Raw genomic sequence first — 21,835 nt, forward strand, 5'->3', positions numbered from 1 at the left:
TATATATATATATATATATATATATATATATATATATATATATTTTAAGTATAACTCTAACACGAGAGGGAACGTTAATAGTAATTAAATAAGAAAGAATGATAAAATAGATTCAACAAATAATCCATATCATTATTTTAAAACAATATTATAATTTTATAATTCTATTTGAGTTTTGTTGATATTAACATATTATTTTATTAATTATTGTACAAAATAAAAATTAATTTTAATATAGTTTTTTAACTTTTACCTTCTTTTTTATAAATTTTAAATGTTAAGTAATTATTTCAATATTAATACTAATTTTTATAATACATACACGTAATAAGTATTAAAGATAAAATAACATAATTAAAATTGTTACATTAATAATATAACTGTAATATAATAATATTTGTTGAAAGAACTTATTATTATAATATTGAATTTGGTAGCTTTTATTGACGAGATATTCTCTGTTAACTTTTATTTATAAGATCTAACAGAGAAAGGTTTGACAGGAGAAAGTAAGAATATTAGCAGCTGTGAAGAATGGGTTTTGAGAATGAGAATGAAAGTGAGGAAAAGAAGAACATAGGACGGTTAGCGTTGTTCTCCATCCCAAGAATGGCGTCCCCAGAGAGATCAGGAATGGCTACTCCGCCACTTCAGACCTCTGCAGCTGTTCCTTTCCGGTGGGAAGAACAACCAGGAAAACCACGGCCATGCAGTGCCCTCATCCCTTTCTCCGACCCCGCCGACATCGTACCCAAGTGCTTGGAACTCCCTCCGAGGTTGCTCGTACCCTCTCCCTATGTCTCCACCATCAACACCTTTCGCTCTCCCTCCTTCACAATCACTGCCTCCAACTGCTATGGTTCTGATACCAAGGTGCTTGGGGCCATGGTTCTCTCCAAAGCCGGGGACTTCAAGGACTCTCTCTGGTTTGGTTCTTGGAAAAAAAAGCCCTTCAAACTCAAAAGAAGAGAGGTCACTGGGACCAGTCACGTCTTTCCTTCTTCTTCTTCTTCTTCTTCTTCTTCCACCGATTTTAAGGACACTGACACCATCCAAAGCATCAAACGTTCTGGCGTCTGGGTAAGCTTTTACTCTTACTTTCTCCATCCCACCTCTGTTTCGAAAATACTGCCATCCTACTTGTTCAGTGTTTCACTTGGGACTTCGATTCTTAGCCTGTATTATCAGTCTTTCACTTTAATAAAGCTACTTTTAAAATTGCTACTTTTAGTGGAGTAAAAATCGAAGGGTTCGGCGTCACGAAAGTTATGTGACAAAGTTAATTTGTGTGTGTTTATGTCAGATCTGTCGTTAAAATGGGAAGGGTGTCTGATCTTGCAATGTATAATTCTTTTTTGCAGACGAGTATTTGTGAAGGGTTGAAGCTGGTGGTTCCACGGAGGAGTAAGAAAGTGAAGAAAGATGGGTGTGGCGGTGTCCTTAAAGCATAGGGTCACATTTCAATTTCTTTGGAATGCATTGTGTGGTGAAAGATGAGTTCTTTAGGAGCTATCCAATGTATCTGATTATATTTTACTTTATGAGATGACTGTGACAGATAGAAGAGTTGCAGACAGAAAGGCTGTTTCTTCTGCTGCTACGATGCTTGTAACCTGGAAAGATGTACATGATGTTTATTTACTTGGTTTAGTTGGTAAGAATTGTTGTTAAATTGAAGTAGGTATATTATGATTATCAAAATCCAGGGAAGGCATTGTTAAAGTCTCCATCTTATCTTATGGCCATGGCCCAGGGAAAATGACATGGACGCACATCACAGTTCACAAGTTTCTTCATGTTTTGTCGGTACGATATCAATGGGGGCTTAATTAACAAATTAAATATTTTCACACATGCTCTTTATTGTACGAGTTCTTTGAATATTTTTCTTTCACGTCTTTGTCTTTCTCTTTCTTCCCTCACAACAGTTCAAAACCATGCTGTCGTCTTTCTCTATTGCTTTCTTAGGAATATTTATTACGCATGGCTATATTTGTAAATCGCTGTTATCAGACTTTTGGTTTTTTTCACACACATGCATTTTTTCTTTATCATTATTTTAGTTTCATTACTTATTATGAATATATTTAATTTTTGTATTGTATAACAAGTGGTATGTAGTTGATCGATCAGACCATCAATTATTCTAAACTAATGTTGGAAAAAAGATGGTTTTCAATTTCAAGTTTTTATAAATCGGCTTCTCAATAATTTTACTATGAAGCATTAGTATTACAAATCTAATATATTTATAAATAAAACATTCTTATCGGTTTTTTGGGTGTGATTAGACTATTTCTCTTTAAAAGTTTATTTTAAAACTTATAAATATAAAGATGAAATAAAGAGGTAGAAAATTACGAATTTAAGATTTTTTTATAATAATTAATAAAACATATATAACTTATTTGAACGTCTATTGTCTTTGATGGGTACCTATTTGTTCGACTTAAATTATAAAGACGAAGAACTAATGATAATTACGAAAACTTTAAGACGAAGTTATAAATGAATGTTAATCATGATTCTTGACTTTATGTCGAAAACAATTTTGTTTTTTTCATGTTTTTAAAAATTTAATATTCACTGTAAAAAAATAATAATTGGTCACATAATATTATCGAAGTCTTTGATGTGCAAAATTTAGCAGTCACATTTAATTTTCTACATATTTTTTAATTTGGTCAGTTCTCCTACAGAAAAAAACAATTATAAATAAAGAAAATTTTTATTTTATTTGGTGAAAGAGAAAATATGGAAAAAAATTTCGAAATAAAATTAAAATGTAACTTTAATATCTCATATTTTATGGAAAAGACAATAAATAAATAAATTTAGCTTTAAGAATAAAATGAAAAAAATGCATTTCCATGACTTTTTTCTCTCTATACATCCTTCATTTATTATTTAATAAAAACATCACTCATATTTATTTTTCTTTTTTTATTAAGTAGACCATATATTTACTTATTTTATTCCGTTTCATTCTATTTCCTCTTTCCTACCGAGAAACTGAATGTTCAAATTTTTTTTATTGCAAATTTCAAAACATTAAAATAAAACAATAATAATAGTTAACTGCAACTAATAGGTAATTGATGATAAAAATATTTTCTTAAATAAATCTATTTTAGAATAATTTACACAATAAACTCTCAAATTTTATTTACACAAATAGCCCGTTTGAGAGAAATAAAAGATCCCTGTGGGACACACTATATTTTACTATGTATAACCGAAAAGAAAATTTTCATTTTCTGACATTAAATGGATTTTATATCCCAATTAAAAAATTAAATTCACAAATGGTGTTGGTGTTCTGGTCTATATAGGTTGTAGGTAAACAAAATACTATTTTAATAAAAATTATAAATGTGAAATATAAAATCTAACTAATTATGTTTTTATAATAAATTTAGATATATTATATTTATTTTATTTTTATTTTTTCATCTTTAATTAATTTGTTATTACTTTTTATTTATATTTTAAATTTAATTATTTTTATCATTATAAATAGAATATACTGTATATTTAATATAAGAAAAATTAGTCTCATATAATTAGTTTTTCTTAGAGAAAAATATTTTTGAGGCTTTTGTCATTACACTTTTTGTTATAACGGTGTCGTCCATTGACGTTGTTCCTGTCGAAGTTCTAGTTTCGATCAAATGATTTTGATTGTCTTAGTTGGTCGTTCTAAAAATTTTGTATTTCAACACTTGTGTCTGAGTACCTCAATCCTTCTCTTTTAATTTCAATTCTCTACAATGTCTTTTTTACTGACGTCCACTGTCGGCGGCCTTTGTCCACCGTCGTTTCCCGTGAGGAGAGTTTGTTTCTAGGTGCTTTGATGAATAAAGGAGACCATTCTTTTGAAGAGCCAGATCTTCCACCTTAATTGTCTATCATGATCGCGCCATCATTTCCGCTATTTGTTGTGGGAGAGAGTATATTTCTATCTGGTACAATCTAATCCCTATAGTCTATCTTTGTCTGCCAATGCATGTCCCATCCATTTATGATGACAATCTACTCCTTGCAGTCTATTGTTGTCTGTCATTGCAGGCCATATCCATTGTTGATAGTAACTTAGTCCGGCGTAGTGTGTCGCTTTCAGCCATTGTTGGTCATCCATCCACTACTAATGGTAATCTCCTTTATCAAACTCATATTAGTTGAAGTTTCGCGGTTGTCCACCGCTGTCCAATATTATTTTCTATAGATTTTTAGGATTTATCTCTCTTGTTCATCAATGACTTCTTCTGCTATTGTCTTTTCTGACATCCCTTTTGTCACTATTGCATTTAACTTGTCCGTATATGTTTTTTCTCCATTGACATAGATGACTTTTGTTAATTTATTTATAATCGTGGTGGTCCTTCAATGATGATCTCTTTATCCACTAAATGTCAACAACGCATCAACAATTTGCAAGAAGTATATGGAACAATCTCCCAGATTTGTTCTTCAAGAGAGTTTTCTTATTGTTATTTCGTCTTCTATAATTTATATACACAAGCTTGAAATGGAATGTTAAATATATTATTTTTATTTTATCTTTATTTAATTTTTTTATTTTTTATTTATATTTTGAACTTAATTATTATTTTTTTATATTATAAATAGAGTATCATGTGTATAACACTAGAGATTAATCATATAGTGTTTGCTATATTCAACAATAACCAACAACAAATTGTGTATATTTTATTTACAACATATATTATAATCACATTTATTTTAGTAAACCGTATTGCAGATATGATTACTTAAAAAAAATGATGTATCGTTCCAAATATCATTATATCCTCAGTTCGAATTTCGAATAAAACTAGAACAATATTTTTATGTTAAAAAATTGTAATTAGAAAGTCTTTTGCATCAATACATGACATAAAAATCTTATGGATGAGTTAAAATATGCTCATACATGTGTGATTGCTAGTTAGCAAGAACGTTGCTAGAATGCTTTTATTTGCTTGGGGATACTTAAATTCTCAGTATTCAAGAGAACCGCCTATACCTCGTGAAGATGTTATAATGTTTCAATATTTAAATGCCAACCAAAATAACATCCATGAGTTTACCTATAAAAAGATCCTTCACAATTGATCCATGGAAACAGTTCAAGGTATCATATTTTCTAGTACAGCAGAATTAATCAAGCGGCAGAAATAACTGATATTTCAACCCAACTCATAACTGAAATTAATATGAATTGAAACCACTGACTGATTCCGGAACAGATGAGACCGTCAGACAGGGAACCTAATCCAATATTCCGTAGTCTTATTTCTCTCACATTGACAATTAAAATAAGTTCAAACAAGCATGTCAGCAATTTTTCCCCATTTACTTTTTACCAGTCATACCTGCAACCACCTGCAATAAACGAGACACCAATATCAGGAAACCATTAATGTGGTATTGTTGGTGGCGAAAAGTCCTTATAGCATTTCTAATGATCAACTACGGTGGGATTGCATCTCTAATTTCACATTGGATTTTAGTACTTCAATGTCTCAGTATCGATTCAATGAACATAAAAAGGATGCAATGGTCTCACAGGTTTTAAGGATGGTTAAGAGTGATAGTTTATGGACATATGTCTGAATAATATTTTCAAAAAACACTTTTCAAGATCACATAAGAAAAAGTAAAATTAATTTCTTCAAAAACTAAAATGAAATTATGCATAATTACTTATGTCTGAATAAAAAAAATGGTCATTTGTCTGAATAATGTTTTCAAAAAACACTTTTTAAGATCAAATAAGAAATAATGAAATTAATCTCTTCAAAAACTAAAATGAAATTATGCATAATTGCTTTAAAAAGTTAACACGAAAGAAATTATATAAAATATCTTGTAAATAAATTAATTTTAACGTAATCAAATTTATTTAATTTTTTTGGAAGTATTCATAGGAAAAAATTATCTAAAAAATACTTTGTATAAGCTACGATTTTATATCAGAATTGTCGCGCAATTGTTTCAACGGCAATAATACATACGAACTGGCTCTAAAGTTTAAGAGCGACCCCTTATGCAACTCCCATTAGCTCCCGTTAGAAATGTTCTTATAACCCTTCAAAACGAGCAATTCTTGCTACTAACGGAGGGTTAACATCCAATGCGGAGGGCACAAAAACATCAAGAAGGTTTGTCTAATGTTGAGCGAGAGTGGATGAAACGAAAGTTAGGGATGGTTTTCAAAACGCAGATCATACGTTCTGATGCTGAAACTCGGTTGTTTCAAAACAACCTTTTATTAGTTATACATTCAGAAAGAAGGGGACGGAGTATTCTCTCTAAGGACATCAGTAACAACTGAAGCTTATCCTGGACTCTGGAAATTTAAATTTTAGGAGATAGCGCCACCAAAATCAATTTTAGTATGAATAGTATTATTACTTATCAGCGATGAAACAAAAATATTATTTAGATTTATGGAACTGCTTGGATTTGAAAACAGTGTAACAAAATTTGTGTCAAAAGCAACACTTACATCACTTAAAGCAGGTTGAGGAGGTTGCTTGGTTGCCTGATATGAATCCAACATGGGTCTCACAACAGCTGGAAGAAATAGACCTGCGGGGGATTACGCGGCAAGATAAGTGATTAGCCTGTCAGTAGAAAATAACTATGACCAAGATATGCACAATTTTAAACTAATTCTAATTTTGAGTAGACTCATTACAGAAATACACTGGTTATAGATAACATTAATCAAAAGAAATTTTAAAACCAGAGGCAGAACCCTCACTATCACTCTGCCCTTCCAGACACACCAGGGGAGCCAAGAGACAGGAGCCAAGAACCACAAATAGAACGCTATGCTTTTATTTTCAGCCCTAATTTTTTAAAAGGATATTTAAAGAGCAATTTGAATTCGTCCCTATTAGTCAGGCAATTTTATCAAATAAAAGCAGAAAAGATTCAGGCAATTGGATGCACAAACTTCAGACTAGAACAATTTCTTCAATGTGATTCAAATGGTGCATGCCAAACTGCAGGTAGTCCTATCATATAAAAGCATAACATATTCAAGCAAATAAGATGTTAGAAAGACAGGAATTATTTTAATGATTGTGATCCAAATCATATGTGCCAGTTTGAATCAGCGTGATTAAAGATCCAAATGCTATGTGCCAATTTGAATTAGCCTGATTAAAGGAGGATTAAGACTCACGATAACAGTTTTCTGAACAGCAAAAGTAAAAAATCTAATATCAAAGGCATCAAATGCACACTGAAGTCACACTAAAACAAACAAAACGAGTAAAAACACATAAAAAGAAATTTCACAAGCACAGTAAATAATCTGCTAGGTCTAGGAGATACTCATCTAATTAACAATGGACAAGCTGAATGTCCAGGGTATTCTGACAGATAGCGAATCACATTAAAATCTACATCCAAACCGTTGAAACACTGGCACTTAAAGTTCTATAATTCTCCAAAAATCGAGTGCAGAATTCATAAATCTCACACGAATGAATCCCAAAATGTAATTGCAGATAGAAAGATAAATCAGTCACCACTAATGGAGTTTCTGACATGAAATTATTCGCGAAAGGGGGATAGTTAAGATTAGGGCTTTTGAGAATACCGAAGCCAGCGATGAGACAGGAAGCGGCGACAACAGGCTCTTGAACGACGAACATCTTCAACTTCTCCATCACTGCCATTTTCGATTTCGTTCTTTCTTTCTCGTTTTCGATTTCTTTGCTTCAATTTAGTATATCTTCTACCTTCTTCTCGTGTGGGTTTTTATTTTTATTTTTTTCCTTCTCAATTTTACATTGCTGAACCTACAACTCCGGCCCATCTATTCTTCTGTGTAACATATTGGGCCGCTAGTGGGCTGTTAATGGGCCAATGAGCTGCACCACCCTACATTTTTTTATGTATCCAATATTTCAAAAATAACATTTTTCAATAATTTTAAAATTTGTTAAAGCTTTCGAAAAATCCTTTAAAAAATTTCGAAATTATCGAGAAAAAAAACTTTTAACGAATTTCAACTGTCGAAAAAAACTTTTTAACAAATTTTAAAATTTGTTAAAAAAGTTTTCAAAAGTTTCAAATATTTCAAAATTTATTAAATATTTAAAAAATTGTTCAAAAGATTTCGAAATTATTTTAACAAATTTCAAAATTAGTTGAAGAAAATAAGTGGGATATAAGATTTTTTTAATGTTAGAATTTAAAAAAAAATGTAAAAGTGCAGAGAAAAATATGAAATAGTGTAGAGAGAAACACTGTACATTGAGCCTGCAATGGAGACCCAGACTGATAGAGGGAGCCCACCATCTGGAGTTGTATATTGTATTTATGCAAAGGTAAGACGATTTGGAAGAAAATATATTATTGGTCAGGGGAAGAAAACTGTTCAACATTTCTTTAGTTTTCCTCTTCATGTGACGTCTACAATGTCTTTGCTTATAATTTTTGGACAGATTAAATATAATTAACAAATATTATGTCAAATATGTTAGGCTTATGAATCCAAATGATAAAGACTTTATCATAGTTTCAGTTCTTTCAATGAGGGCTGTACCTTTTTAAAGAATAATATTAGTAGCACTCTCTTGAACATATTTCTAACACGCTATTATGAGTTAACCTTTAATAAGAATTATAAAATTAATAAAAATGCTTATAGAATAATTAGGAGGACTCACAATTTTGTAAATTCCAATAAATTTTAACTTATGTATGTATACAAAATTGTATTGCTAGTATATCTGTCCTTTAAAATTAGATCGTTTCAGATTTTTCATCCTCAAATCATTTGGACCAATTATTTTAATTTATTTTTAAAATTATGTAAGTGTAGCATTGCTATTCTTTCCTTTATTTCTAGCAATCCTCAAATTATTATTTTCTATTCAAATGTTTGAATGTTTACAATGTAGTCGTGGTGAAATACAATTTTAGAACTTCAAAATCATTAAATTTGTGAAGATGTGAAGACAAGAAAGTTAGAGATTTTTTCATATTAGATAAAATTTGATGCTTAGTTTAGTAAATCTTGAATATAAATTTTATTAGAATTATTTAATCGATTTAATTCACATAAATTGAGTAGAAAATAAATATTTGAGTTATGAGTAGAACATAATTGTTAGCTGTTATAATTCAAATTCTCTTTTCTGTTTTAGTTAGTTTAGTTAGTTGCTCTGTTTCAGTACCTTCTGCATGCCTTTATATTACATGCAGACGTCCCTGTATAATGCTAGCATTTTTTATTTTAGCTTTTTCTCAGTAAATCCCTCGAGTTTCTTTTTCGTTTGTTCCATTAGTGGTATCCAGAGCCAAGGTTCTCTTACCTTGGGCGTGTGGGTTTTTCGTGGGTTCTCTCCTGTTCGTTGTTGTGTCCGGTGGTGTCTTTCTTGTTGTTCAAGATTATTGTTCTTGGCTCGTGAGAATGGCTGCTGATCTTTCATCATCACAACTTCCAATTTTAACAGATAAAAATTGGAACCGCTGGAGCACCCAGATGAGGGTGGTGTTTCGTGTGCAAGGTGTAAGTGGAGTCATTGAGAAGACAGAGGATGATTCTTCCGGCAGAGAAGGACAAGAAAAGGAGTTCAAGCAGAAAGATGATAAAGCGTTGATGCTCATTCATCAATGTGTTGATGACGTCCATTTTGAAAAGATTCAGAACGCGTCTACAGCTAAAGAAGCATGGGGTATTTTGATGCGATGTTATTCGGGAGGAGAAAAAGTGAAGAAGGTGCGACTTCAAGCACTCAGAAGACAGTACGAGCATCTGGAATTGGAGGAAGGTGAACGAATAAATGAGTTTTTTAGTCAAGTCATAACGATCAAAAATCAAATGAAAGCCTGTGGTGAAGAGATTACAGACACGATGGTCATCGAGAAAATCATGAGGTCGTTACCGGAAATGTTTGACCACATAGTTGTTGCCATTGAGGAATCAAGGGATGTTTCTAAACTCAAGATTGAGGAACTTCAAAGTTCTTTAGAAGCCTATGAAATGAGGAAGCTTGAAAGGAAATCTAAACGTGATGATCAAGCTCTGAAAGTCAGATATGTAAAAGGAGAAGAGAAAAGGAAGATCAAGAAATGGGAAGGAAAACCAAGAAAAGGGAAGTGGAAGAAAGAAGGAAATAACGCTGATAATGAAGAACCGGATGAGAAATCCGATACTAGTACATCTGATTCAAAAGACAAGAAAGGTTACAAGAAAAGCTGGAAAAAGAAGAAAGATAAAAGGAATATAGAATGCTTCAATTGTCATAAGTATGGTCACTTTGCGTCTGAGTGTTTTCCAGAGAAATCCAAAGAGAAGAAGAGCAAGGAGAAAGAAGCGCATGTTGCTGAAGAAGACTCGGACACAGAGACAACGCTAACTCTGATGGTGTTAACAGCAACAGAAGGTACAAATTCTTTAAACAAGACCTGGTATCTCGACTCTGGATGTTCAAATCACATGACATGCAACAAGGAGTGGCTCGTCAATCTTAAACAGACCAAGAAGAGCAAAATTAAATTCGCTGATGATAGCACATTAAAGGTTGAAGGTGCAGGAGATGTGGTGATTAATAGAAGGAATGGTTCTCAGGTAGTTATCTCAAATGTGTTGTATGTTCCTGATATGAAATGCAACCTCCTTAGCATTGGACAATTGGTTGAGAAAGGTTTTACTGTGTTTATGGGAAATCAAAATAAGGTTGAGCTATACGACAGCAAAAATAGATTAGTCTTGGTTAGCAAGATTTCTCAGAATAGAACATTTCAAGTATGTTTCGATGGAACCGAGAATATACAATGTCTATCAGCTGTTAAGAACGAGGAAAGTTGGAAGTGGCACTTACGATATGGACATTTAAATTTCAGAGATTTGAAAAGGCTCGAAGAAAAGGATATGGTAATAGGTATGCCACATATTTCTATACCAGATGATAATTGTAAATCTTGTTTGGCAGGCAAGCAACCCAGAAAAGCTTTTCGATCTGAAATAGAGATGAGATCAAAAGGATGCCTTGATATCATACATGCGGACACTTGCGGTCCTTTAGATACACCATCCCTTGGTGGAAATAGGTATTTTATCGTGTTCGTGGATGAATTCAGCAGAATGTGTTGGGTTTATATGATCAAATTGAAAGGAGAAGCTCTTGATGTGTTCAAGAGGTATATTGCTGGTGTGGAAAGAGAAAGTGGAAAAACGTTGAAGGTTCTTAGAACTGATGGTGGAGGTGAGTTTACCTCTCATGCGTTTGAAGATTTCTGCCAAAAGAAAGGTATAAGTCATGAAGTTACTGCTCCATATACCCCACAACATAATGCTCTTGTAGAAAGAAGAAACCGCACTATCCTGAATACTGCAAGATGTTTGATGAAAGAAAAGAACGTGCCACGTGATTTCTGGGCAGAGGCAGTTGCTACAGCTGTATATCTCTTAAACAGATGTCCTACAAAGCGTATCAAAGGAAAGGTGCCTCTCAAAGTATGGACAGGTAACACACCTTCTGTAAAGCATTTAAAAATCTTTGGTTCCCTTGCGTTTGTTCATGTTGCAGATCAGAAACGTACCAAACTTGAAGACAAGAGTGAACCTATGGTGTTCATGGGATATCATTCCACGGGAGCGTACAAGCTCTACAATCCAAAGAAGCAAAAAATGGTCATCAGCAGGGATGTGCTTGTGTTAGAAAAGGAAACCTGGGACTGGAGCAGCATGCATAAGAATCCTAAAAGAATCGTGATACGAGAAACTCTCGAAAATCTTGAAGAAGAAGAAGGAACAAAGGTTGTACCTGAAACTGAGGATGACCCTGCTGAGAACATCAGTGTTGAAGTTGGTAATCAACGACCAAGAAGGCAGATTGTGAGATCCTCAAGACTCTCCGATTATGAGACATACTCAGATTCTGCTATTGATGAGGAAGGGAGTCTAATCCACATAGCTCTAATGGCAGAGGCAGAGCCTGTGAGTGTTGATGATGCACTTAAACAATCTGTTTGGAAGAATGCAATGGTGGAAGAACTTAACTCCATTGAAAGGAACAACACGTGGCGCTTAGTTGATCTCCCACCTGGAAAATGTAGCATTGGTGTCAAATGGATATTCAAGAGAAAACTAAATCCAGATGGCTCGGTGTCAAAGTATAAGGCACGTCTCGTTGCCAGGGGATTTTTGCAGAAAAAGGGCATTGATTTTGACGAGGTCTTCGCACCAGTGGCGAGATTGGAAACCATTCGTATGGTGGTGGCAATTGCTTGTGCTCGAAGATGGCAGATCTATCAGCTTGATGTCAAGTCTGCTTTTCTTCATGGAGTGTTGGAAGAAGAGGTTTACGTACAACAACCTCCAGGTTTTAAGATTAAGAATGATGAGAGAAAGGTCTATAGGTTGCAGAAAGCCTTGTATGGTCTACGCCAAGCACCCAGAGCTTGGAATAAGAGGATTGACTCTTCTCTAATAAATCAAGGATTTGAAAAATGCAAGGTTGAACACAGTGTCTACGTGAAAGAAACATCAAAAGGTAATATGTTAATTGTTTGTTTATACGTAGATGACTTACTTGTAACAGGATCAAGGCTGGAGGATGTAGATAAATTCAAGATGAACATGAAAAGAGACTTCGATATGACAGATTTGGGAGAACTTTATTATTTCCTCGGGATGGAGTTCACACGGTCTGAAAGAGGTATTGTTATGCACCAACAGAAGTATGCAAATGAAATACTTGAGAGATTCCAAATGCACCAGTGCAATGCAGCTCAAAGTCCTTTAGAGGCAAATATAAAACTTGGGAATAACGATGCTGAAGAATATGCAGATGCCACAAAATACAAACAGGTTGTTGGGTCATTAAGATTTTTGTGTAACAGTAGACCTGATTTAATGTTTAGTGTAGGCTTGATAAGCAGGTTCATGTGCCAACCAAGGAAAAGTCATATGGACTCTACCAAGCGTATTCTCAGATATGTAAAAGGCACCACTGGCTATGGAATATTGTTTCCTTTTGGAAACCAGGAAAGTTGTTTGAAGGTCACAGGTTTTTGCGATTCTGACTATGGTGGTGACACTGTTGAGAGGAGAAGTACTTCCGGGTTCATATACTTCATTAATGGAGCACCCATCTCGTGGTCATCCAAGAAGCAAACTGTCGTTGCTCTGTCCAGCTGCGAAGCTGAGTATGTTGCAGGTTGCTATGCTGCATGCCAAGGAGTTTGGATTGAAGAATTATTATCTGAGCTGAGAATTGTTCTGGAAGAACCTGTGGAACTGAGAATAGACAATACTTCAGCCATAAACCTTGCCAGGAATCCTGTCAGCCATGGGAGGAGCAAACATATTGAAGTGAAATTTCACTTCTTACGTGATGTTGTTAACAAGGAAAGGATCAAGTTGACATACTGCAGGACTTTGGAACAATTGGCAGATCTATGTACCAAACCTTTAGCCATTGATAAGTTCGTGAATATGCGATCAAAAATTGGAATGGTGTCCTTCGAGAATTTGAATTAAGGGAGAGTGTTAGCTGTTATAATTCAAATTCTCTTTTCTGTTTTAGTTAGTTTAGTTAGTTGCTCTGTTTCAGTACCTTCTGCATGCCTTTATATTACATGCAGACGTCCCTGTATAATGCTAGCATTTTTGATTTTAGCTTTTTCTCAGTAAATCCCTCGAGTTTCTTTTTCGTTTGTTCCATTAATAATCAACTACAGAACCAAATTCACTATTAAAAGAAAATTCTGAATTAGCTAAAAATTCTGTAAAAGATTGAAATTAAGCATAATGTTTTTTTTCTTCTTATAAAAACTTGTATATTTCACTAGAAACAATCTAGGTCAAATATAATTGATCCATAAGCTCAATAATGAACTACACATAAGCTCAATTAATTGTCAATCTAAATTAATGAAATTGTTGGAGCCGTCCATTGACTAGACTTGGTCAGAAAAGTTAGTTTAATACAGGTAGGATCCGAGAAAATAAGAACAAATACATAAAACCAAGATATCTCCTCAACAAAGAGTCATCTCCAACATTTTTATAAGGGTAGTCAGTCACTCATAAAGATTTTGGCAGTTAGTACCTACAAAATAGCTCAATAAAGAATCTACTTCCCATGGAGGGAGGTATCTAAAGAAAAATAGCTCTTTCACATTATCTACACAGTTTATGTACATCATCTCATCAACAAAACAGACTCAATACCAAAGCACAACTTATAATTTACAATAGAAAAAGCACTAACAAATCTACAAAATTACATACATATCCGGTAAAATAATTGTAGCCACACTTCTTGTTAACCAAATTGCCTTTGTTCATCAATCTATATGACAAGCAGGGCTACGATTAAATCTTACAGAATTATGAACGAGGCAACATCCAACCCATTGTCCATCCCAAAAGCAAGCCAGCTCCTACAAGACTCAATCCTAAAGCAAAGGCAACAGCATATGTTGTAATATCACATTTTGCATTGACTTGCCTTTCTTGTTTGGCATTGGATATTTTCTGTTTCCTCTTCCGTGAGATTTTGCCTTCATAGGACATCCATGGAAGAGCCGCTGGAAAGAGAGTAGAGATTGGCTGATCCTTGTTCTTAATCTGACTGCAAAGTGTTTCCAGCTGCAGCAGTTGTAACCATTGCTTATAGGCAAAAAGTTGTGAGGCCTGTTTAAAAATGAGAGTAACAATGTGCTCTTTGTCTGCGTAGGCCTTTTTTGCTGCTTCCTCTGCTTCCCTTGCACGTGTTTGAGAGTGACACAATGCTTCCATTAGTTGAGCTTTGCTGGGATTTTCATCGAAAATCGGTTGACTCCTTTTTGAATCCTCATGCTTTGGGGTATCACTGCAACACATGATGCAGGGACAAACAAATATTATTCAAATAAAAAGCACAAAATGTGCACGAATTCTCGAGTAAAAGAAAAATAAAAGAGTAGCAGAATAAAATCTATGGTAGAATATATCATTATGCAGTAAAATGAAATCAACAGCAAAATACCTTGAACATTTATCAGAAGCAAAATATAAAAGCCCTTCACGGGCAGAAGGCCCTTGGTTCTTATGCATCAATCCTGAATCTAAACTTCCCGTCCTTGTTTTGCAATTATTCATGCGTGCACATGGGTATCCTCTAAGATGCTTCTTCTGTGGTGGGGGAAGATCACAATTTTCAATGTGGTTGAGTGATTTCTGTGAAACAAACGAAGCTAATTCATCCCTATCTGTAGTCCGCCACCATGGCTCGGCTTTATCACTTTCAATCCAAGAATAATCTGATTCCAATGAAAATTCATTACTTTTCTTGGAGGATTCTGAGCAGCCAACACATTCAATGTCCACTATCTCATGTTTTGCCATCACATTCATTAATTCCTGAAATTCTTGAGAATTCTTACTTACATCACTAGCTATCAAAGTTTCTACCTCTTCATCTAATGCATTTAACTGTTCATATGTTAGACCCTTTTGACACCCATAATTAGGCTGCAAATGCAACCACCACCTAGAGTCTGGTGATAGATTAGAAACTGATGACTTCCTGTTAAAATGGGCAACATTAACTGCAGTATGATCAGATTCATCCGCTGTACTGGCAGGCTCAATATCAACCACTTTTGATGTTGCACATGAAGACTGGCAACAAGCCAACTTGGGAGCTCTCTTTGCATCTTCTTGGACAAAACAACGATTTGCAGTTCTCTGCCACAGAGCCCTTGCTTCTGCTCCCGCCATCGTTTATCTATTCTTTCTTCATACTTACTGAACAAAATAGAATAATTAGTAGTTAAAAAGCCTGATCTTATACAACATTTACACAAAAGATAAAAGAAATATGCAAGAAGGAATTCATATAATGGTATATTAGAAGCCCAAACTCTGAAGTCCAAACACACTCTACGATGTTTTAGCAACATGCTCAAAGCGAATGAGTTCCAAGGTTTGGCAAGCAACCCCAACCACTCAATTTTGTTGTTAAAGAATAGTATATGTATACCCTAATTTTATAAAAAAAATATAAACTTAAATATTTAAAAATATAATTATATATGCTAAAGTTTGTCCATTATTGACTCCTTCCCTAACTCGTTTCTGCATTTGTCCCTGATTGTAACTAAAGGCTATGTCCGAGTATACCTTCATCTTTCAAATACCATCTTTGTCATAAGCAAATACATTTACATTTCCCACCTATTCAACCATGGACAGCCTACGTCAAATCCACAGCATATTGATGTTACTTAAGCCAAGTAAGCAGCAAGGCTTTTCTAGCAGGAACAAATCTGACTCTTCTTTATTCAGGGAACGATAACTAACCATTTAGAATTCTGTTATTATTAGGAAACCCACCCAGTGGGAAAACTCAGATGACTCATTTGTTAATTTTCATTAAATAGTTCTCGTATTCGGTTTCTTTTAATCTATCCCCAAAGGAAATACAATAACAAAAGTCAAATAATGTCGCAATAGCCAGAAATTATTGATAGAACATGCTTCCAGTGTATGTGTATGCGTATCTAAATCACCAAACCTGTGATGCAAATAACTAAAAACCTGGAAAACGATGGAGACCACCATTTGAACTGAAAATGTAAACGTACCCTGCATAAAAGAGGGACGCAAATTTAACAAAACCCGTTACAGACTTTTGGGTTTTGCACATGCGCTCACCAAATCATATAAGTAGTTCAAAAGGGCGGGGAAGATATAATACAGAAACTAAAAACCCTCTTGCGCAGCAGTGCCTCTCCAAGGCTCCAAAACAGATAAAAAGGGTCAAACCCAACCATGTTCATAACAAGCATATAAATCAGTCACCACCAAAATGAAATCTGAAGCAATTGAAGAAAACGAACACAAACTCCACAAATTTGAGCCACCAAAAACACGTCAATTGCTAAAATAAGCACAGACATACATATTACTAAAACAACGACCATATCCCGGGACTAATCACACAAAATATGCAAACATACGAAGAAATTGAGACGAAAACGGAGAAAAGAGAAAAGGATTGAGTGAACGAACCAAGTAAGAAAGCGGAAGATCACAGATGAAGGTGAATGAAGGGATGAATGGATCCAACTGAATGAGCGAGTGAAGAAGAAGAAGGAGATGATGCTATTTGTTTTTTCGTTTTCGTTATCATTCTACTACTCCATGCTGTCGGTTTTCTCACACACCCTTTTTTCTGCTCCGTCATGGACACGATAACAACCCAAGTTTAGGACCACAGCGACGCCGTTTTCGGCATTATCTCTTACTACTTACGCAGTCTTTGTCAAATGGTTGGTGTGTGCGCTTGGCAATGGTGGCCCCACGGGAAATCAATCTAAAGAGGTTTTCATGTACGCTCCGATAGTGACACGTGGCAGTGAGCGCCAAAATCAAAGGCTGATTATCTCTCCAGCGGGCCATCATATGATAAGAATTAAGTAAGCAGTCTTATCTTTCTTAGATCACAAGAGTGAGCTTTCACTTTTCTTTTTTCCTTTCTTGTTATAATGAAGGTGCACAATGGCATTGGAAAATCCCAATCCTCTAGGTATGCCAAACATCATTTCGGCCTGTCCTAGGAATTAAATATTAATTAATTTGGTAAAGATGTTATAAATTCTAACTTTTGTGGTCTAGTTATGAAATTTGTTCACCAACAACTTATTTTTGTAATTTTTCTACTTATTATTTGTAGGAAATTAACTTAAGATTAATAAATGAAAAAATTAGTAAATATTCATGATTATTGATTTACAAAAGTATGGAGTAACAATTGATTATTGTTGATTGAGGTGACGGAGCATTATGATAAAAATTGCACTAGTTGGGTGGGTTTATAAAACAATGTGCTTGCGTAAGCTTAGAAGTTTTGTTGTATGGTGGAATCCAGAACTAATAGTAGTAAATAACAATAACTGCGATATATAGCAAGATTTGTTCACTACACATGCAGTAGGTGAACATGAATATATATATATATATATACACACACAGTCGCCTTTCAAATAATTTAGGTTAAGCATTGTTATCGACTTTGACATATGCTGACGTAGTAAAAATAATATATAAAATATAAATAAATTATATCTATAAAAGAATCTAAATAAATACATGAGGATTAGTTAATTTATTTTTAATTATTCAGATTAATTTATTAATTTGAAAAACATCATAAATAAAAACAATTAGAATATATGATTGTTTATTCTTCAAATAATTTCGATAATCGGAATAATGATAACTATTTTAATCAATTTAAGTAAAAAAACTAAAAGGAAGAGACTTTATAAACTTAAAATCAAATTAATAGAGAAAAACTGCAATTTTTTAAAAACTTCCCTCAATCGTTTTCATAACTGCATATCAATAAAACAACCAAAAAATAAATGAGAGATAAATTCATTATTATTCTCAAATCAATAGATAAATGATTTTATGACAATTTCTAAATAACTAAAGTTTTAGACAACGTTTAACCAAATTAAATTCTCCTAATTCACACATTTCATATTAGAAGAGTACAATTTTTTAAGAAACCACACTAATAAATAGATATTTATGATTTTATTTAATATTTAATTTTAGATTTTTAATTGAATTTTCATGTTTAAAAGATTGATTTAATTATGATTTATGATAATTGATTTAATTATGATTTATGATAATTGATTTAATTATGATTTATGATAATTAGATTTATTGAATTTATGAAATAAAAATGTATTAAAAATAATTTTTAGTCACATTAATATTTAAAAAAACATTGATATTTACTGGTGCATCTTTAATTAAATTATAATTAATTCAAAATGTAAAAATAAATTTTTTCAAGTTACAAAATAAAATAAAAATTAGTTTATTATGATAAATACGCTAATAATTTTTATTTTACATTCTTCCTATCACTTTTAAAATTGACCAATCAAATACTATCACATTGCATAATGCTAACACTCAACACTTGACCAACCAAAATGAGCCATATATATATATATATATATATATATATATATATATATATAGATGTATAAAGCTTTTTCTTTAAAATTGTTTATTTTTATAAAACCCTTGTTTGATTATGAATATGCATAGTATTATATTTATTATTCGTATTATGGGATAGTTGTTACCACTTAATCCCACGAAAATATAGTAACTTTATAAGATGCTTGATTTGTTAAGTAAATAATGACTTGTAACTCTACTTATTTTTAAAACACTTATTTAGACCTATGAAAAATCATCCCTAATTATATTCAACAAATATAATTTAGGTAATAAATACCTGCATTGCACAAAATGAAACTAAATGATAACATTACTGTTAAGGGCTATCCAATCACAACTATTATTGATCCATTGGAAGGAAAGTGCATGACAATACATTTATGAAATAAAATATAAAATATATTTGAAATTACATATGAGAAAAAAAGACACATAACATATTATTAAAATAAATACAGAGAATTGAACTTAAACTTTATGTTATATATGACTCAAATTATCAAACAAAGATTTCAAATGACATAAAAATACACAAGTACAGCATAAAATATTAGTTTGAAAGCTCAGGGAGATAAAATCGTGTTTAGTTATAAAAGATTATAAGGTGTATTGGGAAAAGAAACAGTTATTTGTATTGGAATCATGAACCATGAAAGAGTAGAGTTGTCACTATAACTTAAACGCTAAGATTTCTTATATAATGTTGTGCCATACAAGATTGTTTGATAAGAAAACAATTTTATAAATACTAAAAAAAAGTGAAAACACAATTCATTTAAGCATCAAGTGTGAATCCAGCCCATCATAAATTTATCACATCTTAAACTTATATATCTAACCTTCTTGGATTAGAATATCATAAGTCACATTTTTGTAATTAATGATAATAATTTAAAACTTATCACAACAATTAAACAATGTTAAACTATGTATTTTAAATACATAAGATATCATACAATAAAATTCTCCATTTATAATATTGCTTATTAAAACCAGCAAAAAATTAGATTTGATAAAGGCAAAAACAACATACATCAGTAAGTTCACAAAGAAGAAAAAAAACGTATAAATTTATTCAAATATTATAATAAACACAGAATGTTACACTCTATATTAGCAAAGAAATAAATAAACTTAAATAATTTAAAGCTGAAATTGTAAAAATAGACTCGGGCCAATGGACTAGCCCACAGAACTCGGAAAATAAGCTAGGTAAGAAGTTGTAGCCTATTTTGAAGAAAATTACTTTTACCTATAGTTTATATGAATTTAGGTTTAATTTTTTAAAACACTTCAAAATATTTTTCCTTGAATCCAAAATTATACGAACTTTTTAAATAAATTATCACCTTAAGTCATTTAAATAAAAAGCAATTGCTAAATACATGTTTGGTCTTAGTTCAAAATACAAGGACATTTAAAATATAAATTTTATAAACACTTTCACGTAATACAAAATTTAAATTTCAAGTATCAAAAGAGATTTAAAGTTATAATTTTTAATCTTAAAGAATTAATATGTAAAATGTAAAGACCCAGAAAATAGAATAATAGAGTAGATAGATGTATTAAAATAACTAAACTGAGCTTTTAATATTGAAATATATCAACAGTATAAATAGAAATATATAAACACTCAGATCATTATATTAAAACTGTTTATCTCTCTAGAACCACTATTTCCTAATTTCTATCTCTCTTCTCTCTAGATTTCTTCCATATCACTTCATCTGTTCTACAATCTGACCATGCTTAAGCAATCCTAGTGTCAAGAGCTTCCATTCCACCGATCAATTTCTTGTTTTAGAGCTGGTAAGTTTGTCTCTCTTTAATTCTTGAAATTTTTGCAATTTCTGGTACATGCAAACACTGTTCGGCTTACATGTGTTCATGGGTTCTTCATCTGGGTTCTGATTCTGTTCCTGATTCGATGGTTGGTTTCCTTTCATCGATCCAATGTCTATAGGCTGTCCTAGGATCACTTTCGGTTTAGTAAAACTGTGAAGAAGCTTAAATCTGTCAAGTTGCTTTGAAGTAAGGGAAGCTAGTTAATTTAATTAATGAATTTACTGTGTATGTAACTGCTATTTGAAGATTGATGTGTATGTAATTGAGTGATTTTGGTGATTGGTATTGCTTGTTTGTACTGTTAAAATTTGTGATTATGTTGAATTGGTTTTATGCTGAGTTACTGGTACTGTCTTACAGTGAATCTTGGGGAAGTGAGGTAGTGAAAAGGGGAATTTGGTGTCAGACGTTGAATTGGTCAGTGGAGAGATTTTAGGGAAGATATTTAGGACTGGTTATAGACCCATAGTCACTCAAACTGTGCCAAAAACCAGTAGAATCGAATTTGAGTCTTTAAGTTGATGATGATGTAGTTTTGGAACGTGAATCTGGTAGCAAACCCTTTAGAAAATGTATAGAAAGGTTTTGATATCCTTAGAAGAATGTAAATAGGTATATGATACAAGTCTGGAGGATTAGAAGTTGGGAGAAATGTTGGGAATGGGTAAAGATGTAGTTCATAATTCTACAGTTACTGTAAAATTATGCAATCTGAGAAGAGGAAGCCGATGACCATTTGACCTTCCTCTTGTGTTCGGTCTTAACTAAGTTCTGCTTTCGTGGAGCTTTTCAGTTAATGATCGATCGGTCTTGTACTAGTCTTCGATTGAATATAGTGTTCGGTCTTACTAGCGTCCAGTCTTAACTGTGTTCGGCCCGCTCGGTCGTGCGCTGATTGACCGCTCGGCCATGTTCAGGTACTTGGGGTCATTAACTGGGTTCAGACTCTTTAGTCTTATCCGTTCATGACCGTTCGGT

The 21,835-nt window shown here is 32.9% G+C and overlaps 3 protein-coding genes across 4 annotated transcripts; 1 reads left to right on the forward strand and 2 right to left on the reverse strand.

The window, feature by feature from the left end:
- Window positions 1–478: 478 nt before the first annotated feature.
- On the forward strand, window positions 479–1,852 carry LOC124830727 (uncharacterized protein At4g00950). Its single transcript, XM_047304524.2, has 2 exons — window positions 479–1,080; window positions 1,362–1,852. The coding sequence occupies exons 1-2, from the start codon at window positions 535–537 to the stop codon at window positions 1,449–1,451; spliced, it is 636 nt and encodes a 211-aa protein (XP_047160480.2). The 5' UTR covers window positions 479–534; the 3' UTR covers window positions 1,452–1,852.
- A 3,184-nt stretch (window positions 1,853–5,036) lies between these two features.
- Window positions 5,037–7,790, reverse strand: LOC124830726 (fiber). Its single transcript, XM_047304523.2, has 3 exons — window positions 7,616–7,790; window positions 6,512–6,594; window positions 5,037–5,385 (listed from the first exon to the last, which is right to left on the reverse strand). The coding sequence occupies exons 1-3, from the start codon at window positions 7,692–7,694 to the stop codon at window positions 5,356–5,358; spliced, it is 192 nt and encodes a 63-aa protein (XP_047160479.1). The 5' UTR covers window positions 7,695–7,790; the 3' UTR covers window positions 5,037–5,355.
- Window positions 7,791–14,132: 6,342 nt separating this feature from the next.
- LOC124830724 (uncharacterized) lies at window positions 14,133–17,237 on the reverse strand. 2 transcript variants are annotated; one of them, XM_088092162.1, is made up of 4 exons: window positions 17,033–17,237; window positions 16,559–16,606; window positions 15,006–15,766; window positions 14,133–14,849 (listed from the first exon to the last, which is right to left on the reverse strand). In XM_088092162.1, exons 3-4 carry the CDS (start codon window positions 15,737–15,739, stop codon window positions 14,366–14,368), a joined length of 1,218 nt encoding a protein of 405 aa, XP_087948288.1. In that variant the 5' UTR covers window positions 15,740–15,766; window positions 16,559–16,606; window positions 17,033–17,237; the 3' UTR covers window positions 14,133–14,365. The 2 variants fall into 2 exon arrangements, with proteins under 2 accessions (XP_087948288.1, XP_087948287.1); XM_088092161.1 differs by lacking the exon at window positions 16,559–16,606.
- Window positions 17,238–21,835: the final 4,598 nt, after the last annotated feature.

The sequence above is a fragment of the Vigna umbellata genome, chromosome 5 (assembly GCF_029865625.1).
Source record: "Vigna umbellata cultivar VRB3 chromosome 5, Vumbellata_1.0, whole genome shotgun sequence".
In the NCBI taxonomy this organism is placed as follows: Eukaryota; Viridiplantae; Streptophyta; class Magnoliopsida; order Fabales; family Fabaceae; genus Vigna; species Vigna umbellata.